General features: G+C 39.9%; 1 protein-coding gene across 2 annotated transcripts in view; it reads right to left on the reverse strand.

Annotated features, from left to right (window-relative positions):
* Positions 1 to 2,113: 2,113 nt before the first annotated feature.
* Positions 2,114 to 19,862, reverse strand: part of RDH10 (retinol dehydrogenase 10) — a 45,870-nt gene continuing 28,121 nt past the window's right edge. For both annotated transcript variants that reach the window (XM_075920522.2, XM_075920521.2), the window contains exons 3-6: positions 9,247 to 9,345; positions 6,544 to 6,689; positions 5,470 to 5,601; positions 2,114 to 3,513 (exon numbers count right to left, since the gene is read on the reverse strand). In XM_075920522.2, coding sequence (XP_075776637.2) covers positions 3,390 to 3,513; positions 5,470 to 5,601; positions 6,544 to 6,689; positions 9,247 to 9,345 — 501 coding nt within the window. In that variant the 3' untranslated portion in view covers positions 2,114 to 3,389. The remainder of the gene's footprint in view (positions 3,514 to 5,469; positions 5,602 to 6,543; positions 6,690 to 9,246; positions 9,346 to 19,862) is intronic.

Genomic DNA, 19,862 nt, shown 5'->3' on the forward strand with positions numbered 1-19,862 from the left:
ACTCTATTTTTTGGAAATACAGCCTGGACTAATATTAATTGTAAGTAGCATAGTCTAGGAAGAGGGAAACAACTAAATTAATCCCTACTTTTGCCCTAGTATCTAGGTGCCCCATATTATAGCTCAGGAGCTTTTTATGGTAAAGATTTATTTATTATGTAGCATCAGCAGAAAGCCAAAAAGTAAGAACTTAAGTACTGTAGTCTTTTGTGGTTGCTTAAAATAACTATTTTTAATCTATGTTTAAGTAATGTTAGGGTTTAAGCAAGTTCATGTCTTTTCTTTTAGACTAGCAAAAACACAAAAACCAAATACACAAAAAAAAAAAATACTGAGAGTTGTATGGAAAAGGATTCTCCCTGGCCCCCATCATATACCTATGCTGAAGCACACCAGACTAATTAGGATTTTGTTTATTTAGCACCATGTTGCTGACTCCCCTGTCCTGGAAACATTGATCATTCTAGCTTTTTTGAAAGAAAAGAGTGGCACTCTATCTCCTTATCTGGAATTTGGAATTCAGAGCTTTATTACAATCAGATTCCTTCATCAACTACTGCTTCCCAAATCTCAGTTTTGTTTTGAGCATTTCAGAGCAAAAGAGTAAGCTGAGTTTACTTTTGTGACAGCCAGTTTTATTTACCATCTTTTGAACTCAAGTGAGTCTCTGAACTGTTGCTCAGCTGCTATTTCATATGGAGCATTTTGTTAATGAGGGTCTGCTTTGGGAGAGAATGTGTTCAAATCACAATGGTCAGGTACCCTTCATGGCTCAAACTTTAAAAGATTGCCATTTGTACATGATCACTGGACTCTTTTAGTGTCATTCAGACAAGAAAATAAATAAAAGTAACATGGGAGGGTGTTTAAGAGAACTTCCAGAACAAGTATGCAAGCAACTATTTAAATATCAAACTTACAACGCCACAGCCAGAAAATGAGGGAAATACACAAGCAGATTCTACAGGGAAAAAAAAAAAAAGAGAGATTCTGTAACCATTACAGAAAATACAAGTTCTCTCTAAGCAGATTTGGTAAATTCATTGAGGTATACCAAATACAGTATAGCCTTAAAAACAAACAAACAAAAAAAACCCCAGCACTTTAAAAAACAAACCTGATAGTTTATATAGGGGGATTTGATACAAAGGTTAGTCTATACCCAGTGTATTAATTTCTAAACAAAGTAGCATTAATCAGCACAGTACAAGCCCTAGTATGCATGCAATAACAGTATATAAAGATACTTATTGGCATTACATTGAATGAAATAATTTAGGGTGTGTAAAAAGGGATGCAAATTCTTGAAAAAGGGATGTAAATTAGACACTTCGAAATTGTAAATGAAGCCAGGATTTAAATTTCTCTTGCTTCATTTGCATAATGGCGGCTGTGGGTTTTTTTTTTGACATAGGGCTTTTCGATTGCCATTTTTTCTATTTAGACAGGGATCTTTTGAAAATAAAACCGTTTTGAAAGATTCTGTAAGCCTTATTTTTTGAGGTGTACAGGATCTTTCGAAAAAGGGTTTTATTTTCAAAAGATCCCCATCTAAACTGCCGTTTTTCTATCAAAGCCCTGTGTCAAAAAATGGTAGCTGCCATTATGCAAATGAAGTGAAAGAAATTTAAATCCCAGCTTCCTTTGCAATTTTGAAGTGTCTAATTTACATCCCTTCCTTTTTCAAGAAAAGGGATGTAGTCTAGACACACCCACAAAGACAAAAGCATCCTTTATATTGTTATAACTTTATACACCCTAGGGGATTAAAGGTATTGTCTATCAATATGGAGATAAAGTGCTGCCAAAAAACTAAAACTAAGATTGTTTAGACAAACTGTAAGCACAGATTTTGAGTGCTTCTGTAACTAGTTAGTGAAAGTCATCTGATCACTGAGACACTTCCACCAGAGGCCTAATCCTGCAGTCTTCACCCAGGCAGGACTTTCATTGCCTTTATTAAGGGCTGTACCATCAGGTTCTATAACATGCAGCAAGTCAGTGCAGGAAATGAGTTCAAATTATTTGAACTATGTAAATGCTAAAGGCCATGTAACCAATATCAGTAAATTAGAACATTGAGATCAATAAGCACTTCAAGCAAACTGCCCAATCATGGTTTAAGTAAAAGGTGGCTCACTTTAATAAACAAACATTGGTCACTATTTAACAAGACATTCTAAAAAAGTAATCACATAATTTGATAGCAATTTACAAGTGAATGATATACATTAAGATACAGAGGTAGAAGTTCACTTTTACAATATTTCACTAACACACAAATTACCAAATTCAAGGCACAATATTGTTTGCTTTACAAAAAATACTGTAAAAATGTCATTTGCTATTCTACAATGCAAATACAATTTTTTGAAAGTCTTTGCACCCTTCCATATTCCACACATAAAAGATGCGTCAAGCAGTAGTTTCTTTTTCTTTTGCTAATGTGTTGGCACAAAACCAGAACTTACATAAACAATTTGTAACTCTGCTGGAGTTGCTTTGTATTTTAGGCAAGAGCCCAGATACAGAAATTTAATACAACTTCCTTGGGAGATTGGGGTGGGGGGTGTTGTGCAGGTGCAGTGGGGATGATGTAAGGAAGATTAAGGAGGAAGAAAAATGTAGTCTCCTAGGGTAGGAGTCTGCCATCCAGAGTGATGGACAGAACACAGAGCACATTTCAAATCAAATGATTTGAAAAAGTCGAATGGCTTAAGCCACAGACTGCATTTCTCAGGATGCCCAATATATTCTCTGAAAATATTCCAAGGACATCTATTTGCCTTTGAATTGGAGATTTACAAATTCCTTTTTAAATACAGAAGGCATGCAGTCGCCACTTAAGAGAATTATACCACAGGTCGACCATGAATCCTTTACAGCTTAGGTTAGCATGTGGAAAGATGCATTCATAATCAGTCCTTGAATTTGCTAAAATGGTCACATGTAGGAGTAGTTTAAATTGCATGAATTTGTTTTAATACATAGAGAAAGAAAAAGCAATTTCTGAAACACTGCATCTTCTAGCTGTAAACAGCTTTTAAACATTGGCAGTCTGAGGAAAAGATTTCACACAGTGCATCTCTACAAAAAGTAGTATAACTAGCTTTACTGTACATACAGTAATAGTCTAAAGGACAATGGCAGCTACATTTTAGATTCACTTTACCTATCACATTTTCCAAGTACTCTATAGTCAGTTTATTTACAGCATGTAAAAAAAACCCATTGATTTTTTGTAACTACAATACACAGGTTTAAGATCGAAGAGAATGCCACAGCAAAATGTTGACATTTGCATCAGCTGGATGCAAGTGCACTTCAAAATTCAGTCATGTAACATTTTTGATTATAGTCAGCTATAAATGCCAGTCCATATAAAAGTGTTAAATTCCATTTTTTGCTTCATTGTTGTTTGTAGCCTGTTTTCTTTGAGCAATGAAAGGGTACATACACTTGTCTGCTCCCAAGAACCGGTACATGCACACAACTGCTTCAAAGGGCAAGATGCTGAAGAAAAAGGGGAAAGGTTACAAATCTGATATATAGTAGTAGAATGAAACTTATTCTGTACCATGATCACTTTTTTGGAAACTTAGTTTAGCCATTTCTGGGCTATTGAAGGGGCTAAACATTTATGTTTCTCATTTCACTACGATATTTATGAAGAGAATAAAAATGCAAGCCAGCTCAAACTACTTAGCCTCTTTTTTTAATCTCCTACTCATTTTCAAGACTTTAGCATGGAACCCCTACATCCGCCTTGTGACCTAACGGATGCTGCCTCTGTCTCTTTTTTGTTTAGTAACAAAAAGTTTGCTAAAATCTAATCCTCCCTTCAAAGCAGTGTTAATGTGTAATGGCTTATTTTGTTGAGACACAAGACACCCAAACAACTGTAGAGGTATAGATGTGCAATAACTATTAGCTTAATCACTTCTTGTCTCTGGCAATACATATCCCTGTCCTTTGGGCCTAATTATCCCTCCCATAGAAGGTATTCCAGAATAAGGAGGAGTCAGGTTCCCCACAGTCTTCTCCAAGGAAATTCCAGTGGGGAAAACAGGCTTTCTACACCCCTTCTTTCACCTATACATATTTATATTACTATAGCAACCAGAAACCCTAGTCATGGACCAGGACCCGACCACACTTAAGTATCAAGTAAGCTGTTGGGGAGCTGAATGACTGTCAGATCGGGACCAATGAGGCACACAGCAGAATCTGAGCTCTTAGAATTCAACTCCTCCGTTGCTGGAGAACTGGGAAGTAGATGTTGTGGATGCAGGTTCTATTGCTGCTGGTAGCATTGCTTGTGCAGTATCACTGAAAAGCCTTAGCTCTAACTTGCTGGCTGGGGTGTGAATTGCACAGAAGCTGCTGGCAAGACCTTTGATCTCCCTGTTGGAAAGCTGGAGTGCTGAATGGGAGACAGCAGGAAGGGCCTTTGATCTGGCTGCTGATGCTGCATGGAGCACTGTCTGTGCAACTTCTGAGCACTGAAGCAGACTCAGAAGAAACCACTAAGCATGCTGCTGCAGCCCATTGTAAAGGATTTGCAGATAAAGCTTCCTACTTGTTGCGATAGGCACAGTCTTCCTCTTAAGAAGGTTGGACATGATTCCGAAGAACAATACATCTCAGAAGCAGCATGCTTAATGCTTGTTCACTTCAGGAAAAGGGGAGCTGTTGTGTTACAAATAAACTAAGTCCAAAATCCTCACAAGAAGGCAAGAAAGGGTTAAAAAAGGAACTTTGCCAAATTGTAAACATGTTTCCGATGTGCTGCATACTGGATTAAATCTAAGAATAGATCATCGGCAGATCTGTCAAAAAGCAGCATGAATGGAACATTGTTCAAGTGGGTGGAATCTATTCAACTCCTTATGAGCAATTGATCTGGTTCTGCCCCTAATATTGAGCAGTGCTGGAATGGCTGGCTTAGCTACAGAGAACAGAGCTCCCGCACTTAAAAAAAAAAAAAAAAAAAAAAATCACTCGACTGGGTAAGTAGAAGGACGGTTTCTGTTCCCCTGAACTTTTAAAGTGATTAGTAGGTTTTGCCTGCAGATTTTCCCCTTCTCCCACAAGATCTGTGCAGATCCCAGGGAATGTGTATGAGGTTAGGGCCTCCGCATCAACTCTGGAATTGGCTACTACAGATTCTTTTCTGGTAGCTATCTCAGGACCCTCCCATAAATGGAGTTCTACAGTGTGAAAGATGATTGCAGTGAAATTAGTGGAGCCTCAGGAAAAGTAAACAGAGAAAAATAAATGTCTCCTGGCCATCCCACTCATCATACAAGTCCCCAGATCCATGCAGCTCATGTTGTGGAAAGTGATCTCGTGAATAAAATGAGAGATCCATGCATAGAAATCCAGGGAAACAGGCCTCTGACTAAGCTTTTTGGATTTAAAGCTGTACATTTGTCTGAAGTGCTTAATAGCTAGTATTTCAAAAGATACCTTTTCATGAAGGTTACCATGTACATCAAGCGAGGTGTGCAAATCATAGGCTGATCTGTGAGGATAGCTCTCATAGCCTGCTTTACACAGTAGTCTGGCTTCAGAGGTGGGAGGAAAGGTTCAATTTCTTTTCTGAAATATTTCATTTTTAAAAACAGGTTGACAATAGTACATATTTTGGTAATAGGTATTAATAAAGCAAAGTGGAGTTTGTCTAGCTTACTTCTTTAGAGTATCTAAACCTAATTCTTTAATACTCAAGTAGCACCAACTTTTCACACATAATAGAAGAACATGTGATCAAATTAAGTACCATTGTAATTCAATATTAAGAGCTTCATTAAGTGTATGAAAAATTGCTTCAGGTAAAGACAAACTTAGTATTTTTCCTGGCACAGATCCCTTCTAGGACTACTGTTAGAAAATGCACACAGGAGATGAACACCACTTACCATAGATAAAGTAATGAATATGTTTATAGCACTACAACCAAGGATGTCAGAGAGCTTTAAGAAAAAAAATAGACAAGTATTTTTACTTCAAAAACGGAAGATGAACTTGAGGGAAACAATTCAACTTGCTAAGGATCACACAGCAAAATCAGCTCTTGCGATTATGGATAATGAGTCAATAAGCTTTTAAAATCACTAGAACTTTTGAGGTACTGGAATAAATTTATTTTGACTAACATTTTACTTCCAGCATAATAGATGACATGAGGAAAAAATTCAACAGTACACTACACAGTAGATACATTTCTCTACACATGACTATTTCCCATTAGAAGTCAGTAACTGGACATACACTGCACCAGCACCTACCCTGAAGTGATGTGTTTCAACTCACACTCATCTTTCTTCTCAGTGAGTAGCAGTAGTTAAATGAACAAAGGTACTGCAGTTGTCATTTTACCTGTTTTTTCCTTTCCTACTAATTTGTAAACCCAAACCTCAATATTTTTGTGTTTTGTTTGGGGGGAAAAAAAAAGGTGCTCAGAATTAAAGTATTAAAGAAGAGAGTGCGAGTGGTGTGGAAGACAGAAGGGAGAAAGAATATGCTGTTGGGTCTACTCACCTGATTCTACATCCTCTAAACATTCCTGTGTCTACAAGATAAGGGCAGACCAGGGTTGTTTTAATGCCATCTTTGTCAGCAGCCTTCAATTCATGGCTCAAAGATTCATGGAAACCCACAGCTCCGAATTTGCTGGCACAATAATCCTACATAGGCAATGAATAAAAGAAGAATATATCACCATGAAGAGTATAACAGATTGAATGAGACTATCCTTTTATCTCTTCAAAGTTGAAGGTGATGTAACAGAGTAAATAATATTAAAAAGGAAAGCCATATTTGATGTGGCTCTGCAGATCTATTTTCAAAGCAGCAACACAATGAAAGATATATCAGAATCCATGCATCACGTTACTTTTAGGGCAGTTAACACAAGAACTCAAAGCAGACAAACTTGAATTAAATATCAAGGAGATGCCCTTTGAAGTGTATTTAAGTGGCCTTATTCAGCAAAACTATACTGACAAGCCAGACTGCTTAAAACAAAGGTTAGAACAAGAGACAAAGTTGCTAATGACACTACTTTTAGAGTCAGGTTCTGAGAGTGCATAGTCCTTGGTCCAGAAACTCCCTATTTTTAACTCTAACTTTAGCACATCACTTAAAATGCTATGGAGCCCTGGGCAAGTTACTTTAAGTTTTGCCTCAACTGTAAGATGCATATAGCTTTCCTCTCTGAGATATTATGTGGATTGAAGGCCAAGAGTTACCTAGTACTGTACATAGCTTCAATACTAAAGTTTCTGTTAGGATCATCCAGTAGAGAAATACTAGACTAATGATGAGTTCAAGCATACTCCCTAGGCCATATATGAGCACACTGGAAACATTTAAGATGGGGTCCTAGAATCCATCATGAAGTCTTGAGAGCTATGCCCAAGTTATGTTTTACTTCTAGTCAGGGACTCCTGTTAATTCAGAGATATTAATGAGCCAGCCCCCAGAAAAGCTTCTACAACTCTCGAGTGTTGCCAGTGTTTTGCTGGCCAAATGGATTAATTTTCAGTGATTATAATTATTTGCTATGATTGTAATGGCATGGCTTTAGCTCATGCTCGTTGCTTTCCAACCCCTTGGCTCCCAATACAACTGCAGTATACTAAAATCTTATTACTTATTCTGATGCACCAACATAGGTTCTACAAAAAGGCCAAGATTCAAAATTGATGCTGGTTTGAGGGGCCCAATCAAGATCAGTGATAATCACTTCCTGAAATATTAAGCCCCTTTAAGAGGTCTCAGGGTCGGCACCCAAAAAAGTCAATTGTCACTCCTAAAAATCTTGTCCTAAAAACTCCAAATGTAGTGTTAAGACACTTATGCTTACCCTTCAGACATGAATGAAGGGTACTGTTATACCCCCCAATCATACATGTTGTGACAATGCACAAACTAGCAACTATACAACTATGGTGCTTTTGGACACTGCATTTGTTGATTTACAGTACATTGCATTGGCAGTGGTTTCTATCTATAGTCTCTGAGGCCATGTCTACACTTATACTAGTTAAAACCTGCTAAATTGAACGTTGAGGCCACATCCAGTCAGCACCAGTACTCCTCGTGGTTACAAGGATAAGGGAAGCTGATGAGAACATTTGCTTCCATCAACTTCCCACTATGAAGACTGTGCCAAGCTCAGCTTAAGGTACATCAACTCCAGCTATGTTATTTACATAGCTGGATTTATGCCTCTTAAGCCAACCTTCTAGGTCTAGTCTAGACCTAGCCTTAGGAAGGTACTTCAGAGATTAGGGATATGAAAGTCTACAGGTACACACGGTACAACTGGGCTCATCGGTTAACTACATGCCCCTCCCCCCCCCCGCTGCTCTGTATCAGAAGGGGGGGGGAGAGTAGGAGGGGCAGTGTGCATGGGGAGCTAGATTTTAAGCTGGCAGCCTACACCTGCCAACTCCTGTAGAGCCACCTACCCTCTGCTGCTGACTTCATGAGAAAGGGGGCGGCCCCCCTGTGTGTAAACCTGTAACTGCTGAAAATTTCAGTGATTACAGGTTTACAAAAAACAAACATTTTTTAACATCCCTACTAGAGATGTTCAGTGTGAGCCTATATGGAGTTTTCACAAGAGACTTCTGCTAGATCTTTCAATCTGCTAGTTAATTTTTTTTTTCCCACCAAAGACATTAAAGAATTATTTCTGAATACAGTCAGTAAAACTGAAGTGGGCAAAAATAAAAAATAAAAAGAAGCCAATGCAATTTTTTTTCCTCCATAGAGGATGGTTAGGTTTGGCAGAATTCAATATTTACTGTTTTGATAATTTTAGTGGAAAATACTGAGGTTTGTTTTAAAGCATTTATTGTGAGTTTCATTTTATTTAAATTTTCACAGTTGTAGAAAACTGAGCAGTGGCAGTCAGACCAATTATTTAATGATATTGAGATTCAAATAAACTAAAGCTTTGCAACTGTTAAAACAAATTGTGAACATCACATGTCAAAAGACAAGTAAATATCTGTAAAATACACAAATATTTTTCCTGAGCAATATTTTTACGATTTTGCCTATTTGTAATTCGACAGGTCTTTTTATTAGTTTGTGTGAATACAGTGAAATTTACGTTTACTGACAAAAACCGAATCCTTCCAAACCTACTTATGCTACGTTGTTGACAACAGGAAAAGGCATTTATCATGTGTGACAAAGCAACATGTGATTTTTCTACATAGTTAAACAAACCTCCACTCCAGCAGTACTGAACAAACCCAGGGAGCTTGCAACTGTCACGATGTGCCCATGATTCATCTCCAGCATCTTGGGAAGGAATGCTTTAGTGGTCTATACATGAAAGAGAGAGTGCACGCAAGTCTATTACTGTAAGAATAAAGCATTAGTCATTCTAAACTTCTATTCAATGTGATTACACATGATTTTGAACTTTGAAGTTTCCAAAAGTTAATGCCAACAGAAAAACCATACTATTTTCATCACATCAAACTATGGGGCAGAGGGGTTAGTCTGTGAAACTCAAAGGTTAAAGGATCATTTCAACTCAGATATGTTTATTTTTCTAAAAGAGACTTTTTTTCCAGGTGATTAGTTTGACCCTAAAATTGAAGTCAATTCTTATAAAAAGGTAAGGAAAGTGTTTAATTACACCATGTCTGTGTTAAGAGTTGAGACAACTGGATTTGCTTGCTGGCCAGATGTCTTGTAAATTGGGAGGTTCTTGTGATTTTTATCTGGATTTATTCATTATCTTTTTGTTCATTTTACAAGAGCAGAAAACGTTGTCTCCAGTATTTTGGTTATATTATCGTCCACATATAAACTAAACTACTTACCTGCTAATCTGAACTACTAATCTCATGGCTATTGGCATATATAAGCATTGTTACAATAAAAACAAATATATTGTTCATTATAAGACTTAAGAGAGTTTCAAAATTCATCAATAAAACTTCACTTAAACTACAAGCTTTGCATGTGTGATTTAGTCCACTTCAATTTTACCATGGGTTATTGCACTTAGTCTGTTCAATCTTTTAACTCTAAGGCCACGTCTCTACTGGCATGTTACTGTGCAATAAATCAGTCCCCAGCACTATAACTTTTGCAGTGTCCACACTGCAAAGACACTTTGTGGAACAAGTGTGCACTGTTAGTGCGCTCTAGGTAAACCTCTGCAAGAAACAGAACTTTCTGTGCTCTGGATAGAGCACTGTGGTGCCAGTGTGGATATTGTGGTATAGTACTGCATTCTGGATGGCCTTCGGCATCCACAATGCCTGTTCTTGACTCTCTGGTTATCTGTTTCAACTCTTCTGCTCTGCTCTCAGGTGACTAACCCAGACCCACCCTTTATGTTTTTGGAAATCTGAAAGTCTTCTTCCTGTTTGCTCGGCAACGCATGGTGCATTCTTAGCTCATCTTTCCAGCTGGCCATGCCTACTCCACGTACCAGGAGACCCCTTGCTTGGAGCCATGCTGAAGTTCTGGATCTCATCAGTGTTTGGGAGAGGAGGCAATCCAGCCCCAGCCATATTCCAGCCACAGGAATTATAATACCTACAGGCACATCTTTAAATGCATAACCGAAAGGGGCCCTTACTGGGACATATGGCATCCACTGCTTGTCATCCTGAGCTTGCATGACTATGTGATCCCACCACTCAATGTTTGTTTCCTGAGTCCAAAAACGGTGTTCCACTGTAGTCAGCACTTCTGTGAATGCCACAAGAAATCTGACGTATGAACGCTACACGGACTACTCATCACTTTGCAGCTTCAGAAATAACTTGACTGCCATTTGTGACGTATTAGTCAGCACTTTTGTCAACAGCTGCAGATCTATACCCACAGCCCAAGGAGGAAGAGCGTGCAGCACAGAAGCTGTTGAAAGATGGAGCCAAATGTGGACAGAAAAACAGGGGTTGCTGGGACGTGAAGCAATGCTCCATGAGGCATTGGGACAGAACCCAGAATTCCCACACCTGCCTACAAACCTCTGTGGCAAAAGAGGAAGAGGTACTCTGTGGACTAGCTTCCCAGAGTGCACTGCTCCTAAAGTCACTGGAACTGCAGTGTGAGCAGTGCTGTAACTGACAGTGCTTTACATCTGGCAATTTAAACTAGCCTTTTTAGCCCTTTAGATTAGCTCTTCCAGCACTCTATGTAAACCACCTGTGCTCCCCGCACTGTAGCTGGATTCACACTGGCATTTTACAGTGCTGTAAATTACTGCACTCAGGCGGAGATGTTTTTTCACACCCGAGCCAGAAAGTTGTAGCCCTGTAAAATGCCAAGGTAGACATAGCCTCAGACTCTGGATTGAATATCCTATTATGCCCAGAAGCAAATATAAACTCTATACATACTAAAATAGTTAGCTACCCAATTACTGTTTTGCAAGTAGTCACATGCTTCTACTCTGAGAAGAATCAAAATTTAAAGTCTCTCTGAAAGCACCTGCTTGGGATTAATAGAAAGATGTCCCATGGCAGTTACAACCCTCCCCAAAACAGACTACTGGTACAATATTTTAGTGAAAATTCTGTTAGTTGTGATTTACATTAAATTCTAGCACAATAGAATGGATCAAGGTGTTCTTAAACAATGGGTAACTGCAGATAGTTTTAAGAACAGAGGAAGTTATTAATTTTAGAAGCATATTTCTGGGTTAATAAGCAGGTCCCATGAAAATCCTACCAGCAATTCTTGATCTCAACATAATTCTTGATCTCTAGTAGGGCCATTATTCTAATCTACGCAGTCAATGCCACTGAGGGCCGTTTCAAAATTGTTTTAGTCTTCTCCAAAAACAAAACTTCAAGAATAAAACTGTGATCCAGGCCTGAAGCACATAAGAGCTTCAATAAGCATTTGCTACTTAATTGATGTCAGCTGCATACTTTAAAGTATAAAACTACAGCTGAAACCATCCAATTCCATTCTTACGCTATCTGCATTTTCTAATCAGACGTCAGGACAGTTTTGCTTCAACAATTTTCACATGTTTTTGTGCTACATTTTTGCCTGCAGGTATTAAATGACTAATCCAAACCCAACTCCACACAAAAGAACATTTTCACTGGACAGCTGGCAAGTGACAAATTAAACAGCCCCAACTCCTTGCCTCTTCTATTGATTCCCATATATCTTTTAGATTCTTTCAGCCATATAATTAATTTTTCCCCAGAAAGTCTGAAGTGAGCTCCCTCCTGTTTATTCTTCATCTCATGGCAGACCCTGGTAAACCTCTTATGGAGTTTGAAACAACAGTTCAGTTCACTTGCCAGACTAATCTGTGCCAGGCACAGAGAGTTCCAACTTCTCTTCCCATGCTGCATGGCAACAGAACCACTTGTTCTAGGGCAGCACGGTCTGAAGTGTAACAGGCTTTGCCCTGAGGGTACAGTTGTTTTAGTGTGCATTCCAGCCTGATAACTTAGAAGAGTGTCAGAGAAGAAGTGTCCTACAAAATCATTCTCTTCTAAATTTGAAGTGGATGGGAATTAGCAGAAATACACCAGAAGTTTGATACAATATAGATTGTTTCAACTGGCCAGAGGCCCATTACAATGGGCTGAAAGCAATGTTGCTTCCTCTACTTATGTATCTGAATTCTGAGATGAAAGTTTTCAGCTCATGGAAGGCCCCAAAATTACAATAAAAATAGACACACAAGATGGGTGAAGTAATATTGTTATGGGATCAACTTCTGCTACAACTGTACTTCATGCAATAAAAAACAGATGCAATACTTAAACTAATAGAGTTCAGAGTAATCTAAACAGTTGACTTAGATCGTTTTTAGCTTTTGAGTTGTCATATGCTGTCAAATCCCAGATGTGCATTTTAACTGGGGTAGTGTCCCCTTTTAAAATATGAGCCCCAATAGCTTGTATGGGCAGCAATAATTGCTACCACTCGGCTACAAGCATTCCATGTAGACTTCTCTTTTCAATTTGACCTTCCTCTTAAGTTGCTTCAAAGGGCAGATTTTACCCCTGCTGCAAGCTGGGTTTATCCCTTCAAAAAACCTGCAAATGCCCTTTGATTTCTGCATTGAGGCCAGTACTTCCGCAAAGCCTAGTGGTCCACTCCCTTCTTTATGAGAGTCATGATGCCATATGGTCCCTATAGGAATCTGCCACAAACCCTCTTGAATAAGGACATTATTGCTGGTTCCATCAACAGCTTTCATTCAGAAGTTTAGACTGCCCAGGTCATTTCAGAATCTACTGCTCCCATCTCATGTTCCCACCAACTACAGAGCCTCATTATGCAAAGTGAAAGTAGAGCTCTTGGTACAGTGGAAGGGTTACTTTTGAACCAGAATGTTTCTGCTTTTTGGAAGTTTTTTTGTTTTGTAGTGAAAGGGGTGCATGTGACCTATCAAACAATAGACAAATCTATTCCACCTTAGAATCTGATGTGGTTCCTTCGACTGTATGTTGCTCATGATTTTTTAAAAAGTTTAACAAAACAGTGTAACAATTAGGATGTGTCCATAAGTAATGTTGAGATTTATTTTATATATAATAGCTCTATGGGGAAAAAAATCTAAGTACATTTATTACATTAAAGGCATTCCTCAACACAAACTATCCAGTCGCTTCACCAATTTATAGTCAAGGAAAGTAACTGGGGATTAGACATGTAAAAAGGCTCTTTCACCCTCAAAAGGCTCATTCTTATCATATTTCACTCCTTCAAAATCTGAGAATACAGATGTTTTTGCAGTATGTCCTCAAGATCAGATTTGGTCCATCCTGAACTAAAAAGAAATAGAGAACACCTTGCTAACAATCCCCATTAAACTAATTTCTATTGGTGAGTGACAAGCTTTTGGGCTTACATAGAGTTCTTCCTCAGGTCAGGAAAACATACTGAAGAAGAGCTTTGCAGAAACTTGAAAGGTTGTCTCAGCCTTTCAGAATTTAGTCATTTAAAACAAAAATCTCAGCCATCTTGTCTCTAATATCCTGGGACTGACTCCACCACCACCACCACCACTCCAACCCTCAATACAGACAGCTGGAAATACACACTTGTTCAGCTACAGACCAACCACTCCAACAGACATATTGTATAGAGAAAGGTGGTCTCGCACCATTAAAGGGTCTTATCAACCAAAAGTAACACCAGCCCGAAGCTATTTAGCAACACCTGCAAATCCTACAATGCCAAAGTCATTTCTTTGCACATACAGGCAGTCCCCGGGTTACATGGATCCGACTTACATCAGATCCCTACTTACAAACGGGGTGAGGCAACCCCGCACTAGCTGCTTCCCCCCAGCAGTCCAGGGAGACGCGAAGCTAGCGTCCCCCCCCTCCACCTGGCAGACTAGGGAGACGCGGAGCGGCTTTTCTCAGCAGACACCTCAGCTTGAGAATAAAGGACTGAGGGAAGTGAGGTGTGGGAGAATAAAACTGAGCTCTGGAGAAATGTTTGGCTAGAGTTTCCCCTACAATATGTACCAGTTCCGACTTACATACAAATTCAACTTAAGAACAAACCTACAGTCCCTATCTTGTACGTAACCCGGGGACTGCCTGTACTAAAATAGTTTGTTCACCAAGAAGGTACCTGTAATATGCCTCAGATTCCATTTGTTAAATATATTTAAAGGATATTTCACTACAATAGTTTAATAAAAATGAAGGCACAAATGTCATTTGCCAAGTTGGCATCTGAAATAAGCCGTCAGGCATACATGGAAGAGAAAGCCATTTCAGACACTGCTATGTCCCGATCATCTGCAGCAGCTAGATACCTACCTCATTAAAACACATGCACCACAAACTGTGGACACAGTTATTTAATATATTTTTACCCTGCTGCTCTATTTAAAATATTGGTTTAGCAGAGGGACATCAATTTCTAGAATCAGTCTGTCACCAGATGCACTGACTGGTATGTGCCTCATGGATGCCTGAAGCCGGAAGATCTAAACAGGCAGTCTTGCCCATACCAGTCTTCAAAAATGGTACAAAATATTAGCCTACAGAAACCCTGTTCAGTATTGCCAACCTAAAGCATTGAAGTCATGAGTCAGCCCCCCCCCCAAAAAAAAACCTTCATGTGATTGGCTCAAGTCATGACATTTTAATAATTAGACCTCATGCTTGATTGCATTCTGATTTCTGAGTCCCCCCCCCCTACTTTTTCCCTTTGCAACTGTGATGGGTAGAAATGTTGCTTAAAAATAAATACCATTCTCTTATATTCATGACACTGAACTGGCGCTCTTACTAAAAATGCACGAAATCTGAGACTTACCAACACTGTACATATGAATCCACAGTGAATGGAATAAAGTTAAACATGATATGATGGGTAAAAACAGGCATGTTGTACTAGTGATTATGAAAAATAACTTTAGTTAAGATTTCTCTGTCAGCCTAATGCAGCAATGGGCAACCAAGCCTAGTGAGTGGGCTGCATGAGTGGGCCTCCATCTCAGTGGGATGCATGATATCCAGTAGAGAGCAACTTGTGGCTTGCAGCCCACTGGGGTTCCATCTGTGGCTCGCACACCCCCTCTCTCCCACTTCCCCCACATCTCCATCATGCACTGGGGCAATGGAACCCCATGTTTACCTGCTCCCTCCTCCCTCCCAGAACTTGAACAGCTGCAAATAGCTGATTCGCAGCCTTCAAGCTCTGGGAGGGAGGAGGAACAGCGAAGATGGAGAGTGAATCAGTGGATCATGGTGCTTTCAATATGCTAGGAAGGAAGGAGTAGGAAGTGCAGGACTCCAGTGCATAAGAGGCGCATGGGGGCAGGGGACAGAGAGGGCGGTGTGGGGGCTGCAGGTGGAATCCCAGTGGACCACATGCAGACAGTGGACCACAGATTAGAACACATTAGACCAACGGTAGGCAAACTAGCCATATTTATACAGGAGTTAGAAAGAAACTAAGGCAGGGCTACTCAACTTGGAAGCCCCAGGGGCCACAATGATACCCACAGCACATGCTGAGGGCCGCAACTTAAGTGTGGTTGCATATACATGCAAATATACATGCAAATACCTTCTTTCACTCTGATGAGCATAAATACAAAGCATTTCCCACAATACCCCAGCACTTCCTCCCTGGGCGCTAGAAACGCTGACACTTTGTACCAGTCTGTTCCAGCCAGCCCATACGCTTGCATCTTTCACTGATCACCCCGCCTGGGAGACACCTCGCTGTTGTGGAGCGTGTTCCCAGTGGAGGCCATGTTCAAATGATCCCATCTGTGGGCCATGTGTTGAGCTCCACGCAAACCCAAACTACACTGCGGGCCGCAAACAAATGGGCGCGTGCTGAGTAGCCCTGACCTAAGGCTAAGTATACACTAGTACTTTACAGCTGGCTCAAGGGTGTGGGAAAAAACCCTATCCCAAGCACAGCAAGTTACTACACTGTAAACTGCCAGTGTGAACCAGGCCACAGTGCTGGGAGCCACACTCCCAGCACTGTTCGCTACTCTCTCTCTCACAGAAGTGGTTTACATAGAGTGCTGGTAGAGTGCTCTCCCAACACTCGTGCCATGCCACTTTCAGTTTCAAGCACTGTTGTGGCTGCGCTTTAAATTGTTAAGTGTAGACAAAGCCCAAGACAACTTTCTAGACTGCAGAATAGTTCACCAATGAAGCTGATGAAAGACCCACTTGAAATGCAATGGATGAACAATCTGGCACTAGCAGGGGGATTAACTAAATAGCTCTTTTCCAAACTCTAATTGTTATGGATTCTTTAAAACACTTCCTTGCTCTGAGTGGCTCTCTTCGCTTCTGAATACATCAATGAAAGAGCATCAACTATCCCTACAAGCTAAAAATGCTCATTTTCTGCACACACAGCTTTAATGACTTATTAGACAAATGTGTGAAACTGAACAAGCATTTACATGTGATTTCATAGTTTTAGTAATCTGTTCTCAATCTTTTGGTTTACAGCAAATTAACTTCCAACAGTCTAACACTTCTTCCCTTCCTTTCCCTTCCCCAAATTCTTTAGTTCCATTCTTGGTGCTCTTAATGAAACAAAACTCAAAAGATTGTACAACACAAAGAGCAGTGCAGCTGCAGTGTCAAAACAAATTAGACTAAAGTACAACAAATCAGAATATGAAAAAACATCATGTGTGCAAAAGTCCTGATTTTTAAATTAAATTTTGGATTAATAATTATTTAAAGTAGTAAATTAACAAGCATCAGAAAATACTGCCTTTATGAAAGTTCAGGACAAGGGATGCTAAACGGTAAGGGCTCATGAAAGTGGAAAGAGGTTAATGCCATATCATGTACACAAAGCTGTCCTCATTTCATCAAAAAGAATCCAGAAAGTCTGAACCAAGTTAGCAAATATAAATTTAGGAAATGTACAATACAGTGGAAGTTTTCATAACTTCTGACTGACACTGCATTTAAGTCCCTAACAACCCTTTTCCATGATTCTGACAACAAACTAACTGGCTAAACTGGCTTTTCAGCTATGCAGGAATTCCCCCTATGCTGGGGAAACTGAATGACACAATAGGTCCATATTACTACTCTCCTTACCACCCCCTCATACAAAGGGAAATGATTAGAGGAAAGGAGCATGATCATTATGCTTTTTTATTCAAGGGTTTTGTCTATGCATGGAAGTTTATCAGCATTACTATAGCTATGTAATCATATTGCTATAGTTATATCAATATAGTAATGCCAGTACATTTACCCATGTAGACAAGCCCGAACTATTCCCAGCTGCCAGAAGAGCCCACAGGACAGCAGAGTAAATTTTAAGTAGCCTTTGAGTGGCTCCATCTTCATCTGGAGCCCTTTTTCTTGATTCCAAGTCCCGTGTTAAGCACAGCTCAGCGAGACCTACAAATTGGTTTAACAAATCTGGTCTTATTTAGAAAATCCCACCAAGCCTGCATCCACAAGGAACCTGCCCCCCATTAAGGACCAGATTACACGTTACCAACTCATGTTCACATGCCATATGGCATAGAATATAAGCAGCTTCTTGTAGACTCAACTCTGGAATGAAGAACAAAAGTCCCTGGAGCAACAGAGTACATCCCAGGTTCTAGCCTCCTCAGGCAGAACAGGAAGCTATCACCTTAACTCCCTTTACAAAACACAGTCCTCTGTAGACATATGTCCTATGTATGCATAGTTATTCAGCAATACCACACACCCAAATTAGAGAGTGGAGAGAGAGAGAGAAAGAGTAGCTTTAGCCTAGCAGCTGTAGTACTCAATTGAGGAGGTACAGACTGCAAAGGCATTTTCTCTTGAACCAGCTATGCATTTACATTCATGTATGGAATAACAGTGTGTGAAAGACAGAATCAGTGGGCTTGTCAGTGAAAATGTAAACGTTTTCTACTATGATGCTACCGCAGGATTTGTTCAAGATAGACAGACTTTTCTACTATATATTTGAGTTTGTCTGAGTCTGTTTGTTCAAGAACTTCTCCTAAACTGTAAGAGCTAGAACCAGCCAATTCAGTATACAGCTTCCTTTTATCATAACTTAAAGCAAGATAAGGTTTGATTGTGCCAGGAGAATGGGATGTTCCTGGAATTGGATTGCTTCTCAAAATCATACAGAAAAAAAGACAATCACCAGGCAAGTGAAAGGGGCTAGCTGGGGGCAACCCCTTTTCCCTAGTCTGGGACTGCCCCAACCCCAAGGCCTCCAACTCCCCAGGCGCCCTTTAGGGAAGGCAGGGAAGGACTGATGCCCCCCCCACCTCCAATTCATATGGGGACATTGCTGGCTGTTCCCCTTTGTCAGAGAGCGAGGGGAAAGTGCACAGTTTGCTGCATTCCTCACTGTGACCAGGAAGCAGAGGGGGCAGGTGAACCTGGAGCTGCCCCAGGACAGAGACATACACTTCTCCTCTGGTTGTGCCCACTGAAGCTGCAGCGGCTATGGAGAGGTGCTTCTCATCTGGCCCCGAACTGCTGCAGTGAGAGAGGACGGGATATCCTCTCTCCCTGGAGCAGCCTGAACTCCTCATCTCCAGCCCCACCCCAGAGCAATGGTTTAAGTGAAGTTTATACATATTCATTTAATTTTCCTTTCAGAAAAAACCCAGTAATTAAGGGCCCAAGCAACACCAAGTAAATCTTGTCATTAGATTTAAATTACAAAATATATGTAACTTCATTTACTGTACTACAATTTCAGAGCTATCCCCCCCAAACAGCTGAGTATATACATAAGAGTTCTATAGATAATTATTCAGAGCAAGCAAATTATTTCCCAAAATTGCAGCTTGACTGAAATACACTGAGAAGTCAAAGCTTTATTTAAAATACATACATATATATGTAACTGGTTCCAGTGCAAACTGACCAAATGAAAGAGTTTAATGCACTGAGAACTATGAAAACATAAAACTTTTTCAAATAACTGATCAGCATGTCTTTGACTATGCAAAAGATAATATTTTTAACTGATAGCAAGATGTTCACAGTGGGGTTTAAATTTTAGGGTGAAAGTGGCAATTGTGCTAAAATTAAGGTGAGCAGTAACAAGACTTGTGCAAGTTGAGAGTGAACAACAGAGCAAGATTTGTATGGGAGAGGGGGAGATAATGTGGCATGATCAGCAGTAAGCAGAGCTAGGAAAGAAAAATGGAATGCCACTCAAACTGCATAGTTACATGAAAAGAAAGCTGGTGTATAAACGCTAAAACTCTGTTTCCACACAGTTTCCCTCCACACATACAAATCTTTATACGCACATGAGCTTTTTCACCATATGATTATCTGCAACACTTTCCTAGTCACAGCATGGGGACCCCAAGCTGGTGCAAAGTTGCTGCAACACTGGTCCAGCCAGAAAGCAGCCTA

This window comes from Pelodiscus sinensis, chromosome 2 (genome assembly GCF_052426305.1).
Source record: "Pelodiscus sinensis isolate ZL-2025 chromosome 2, ASM5242630v1, whole genome shotgun sequence".
Classification (NCBI taxonomy): Eukaryota; Metazoa; Chordata; order Testudines; family Trionychidae; genus Pelodiscus; species Pelodiscus sinensis.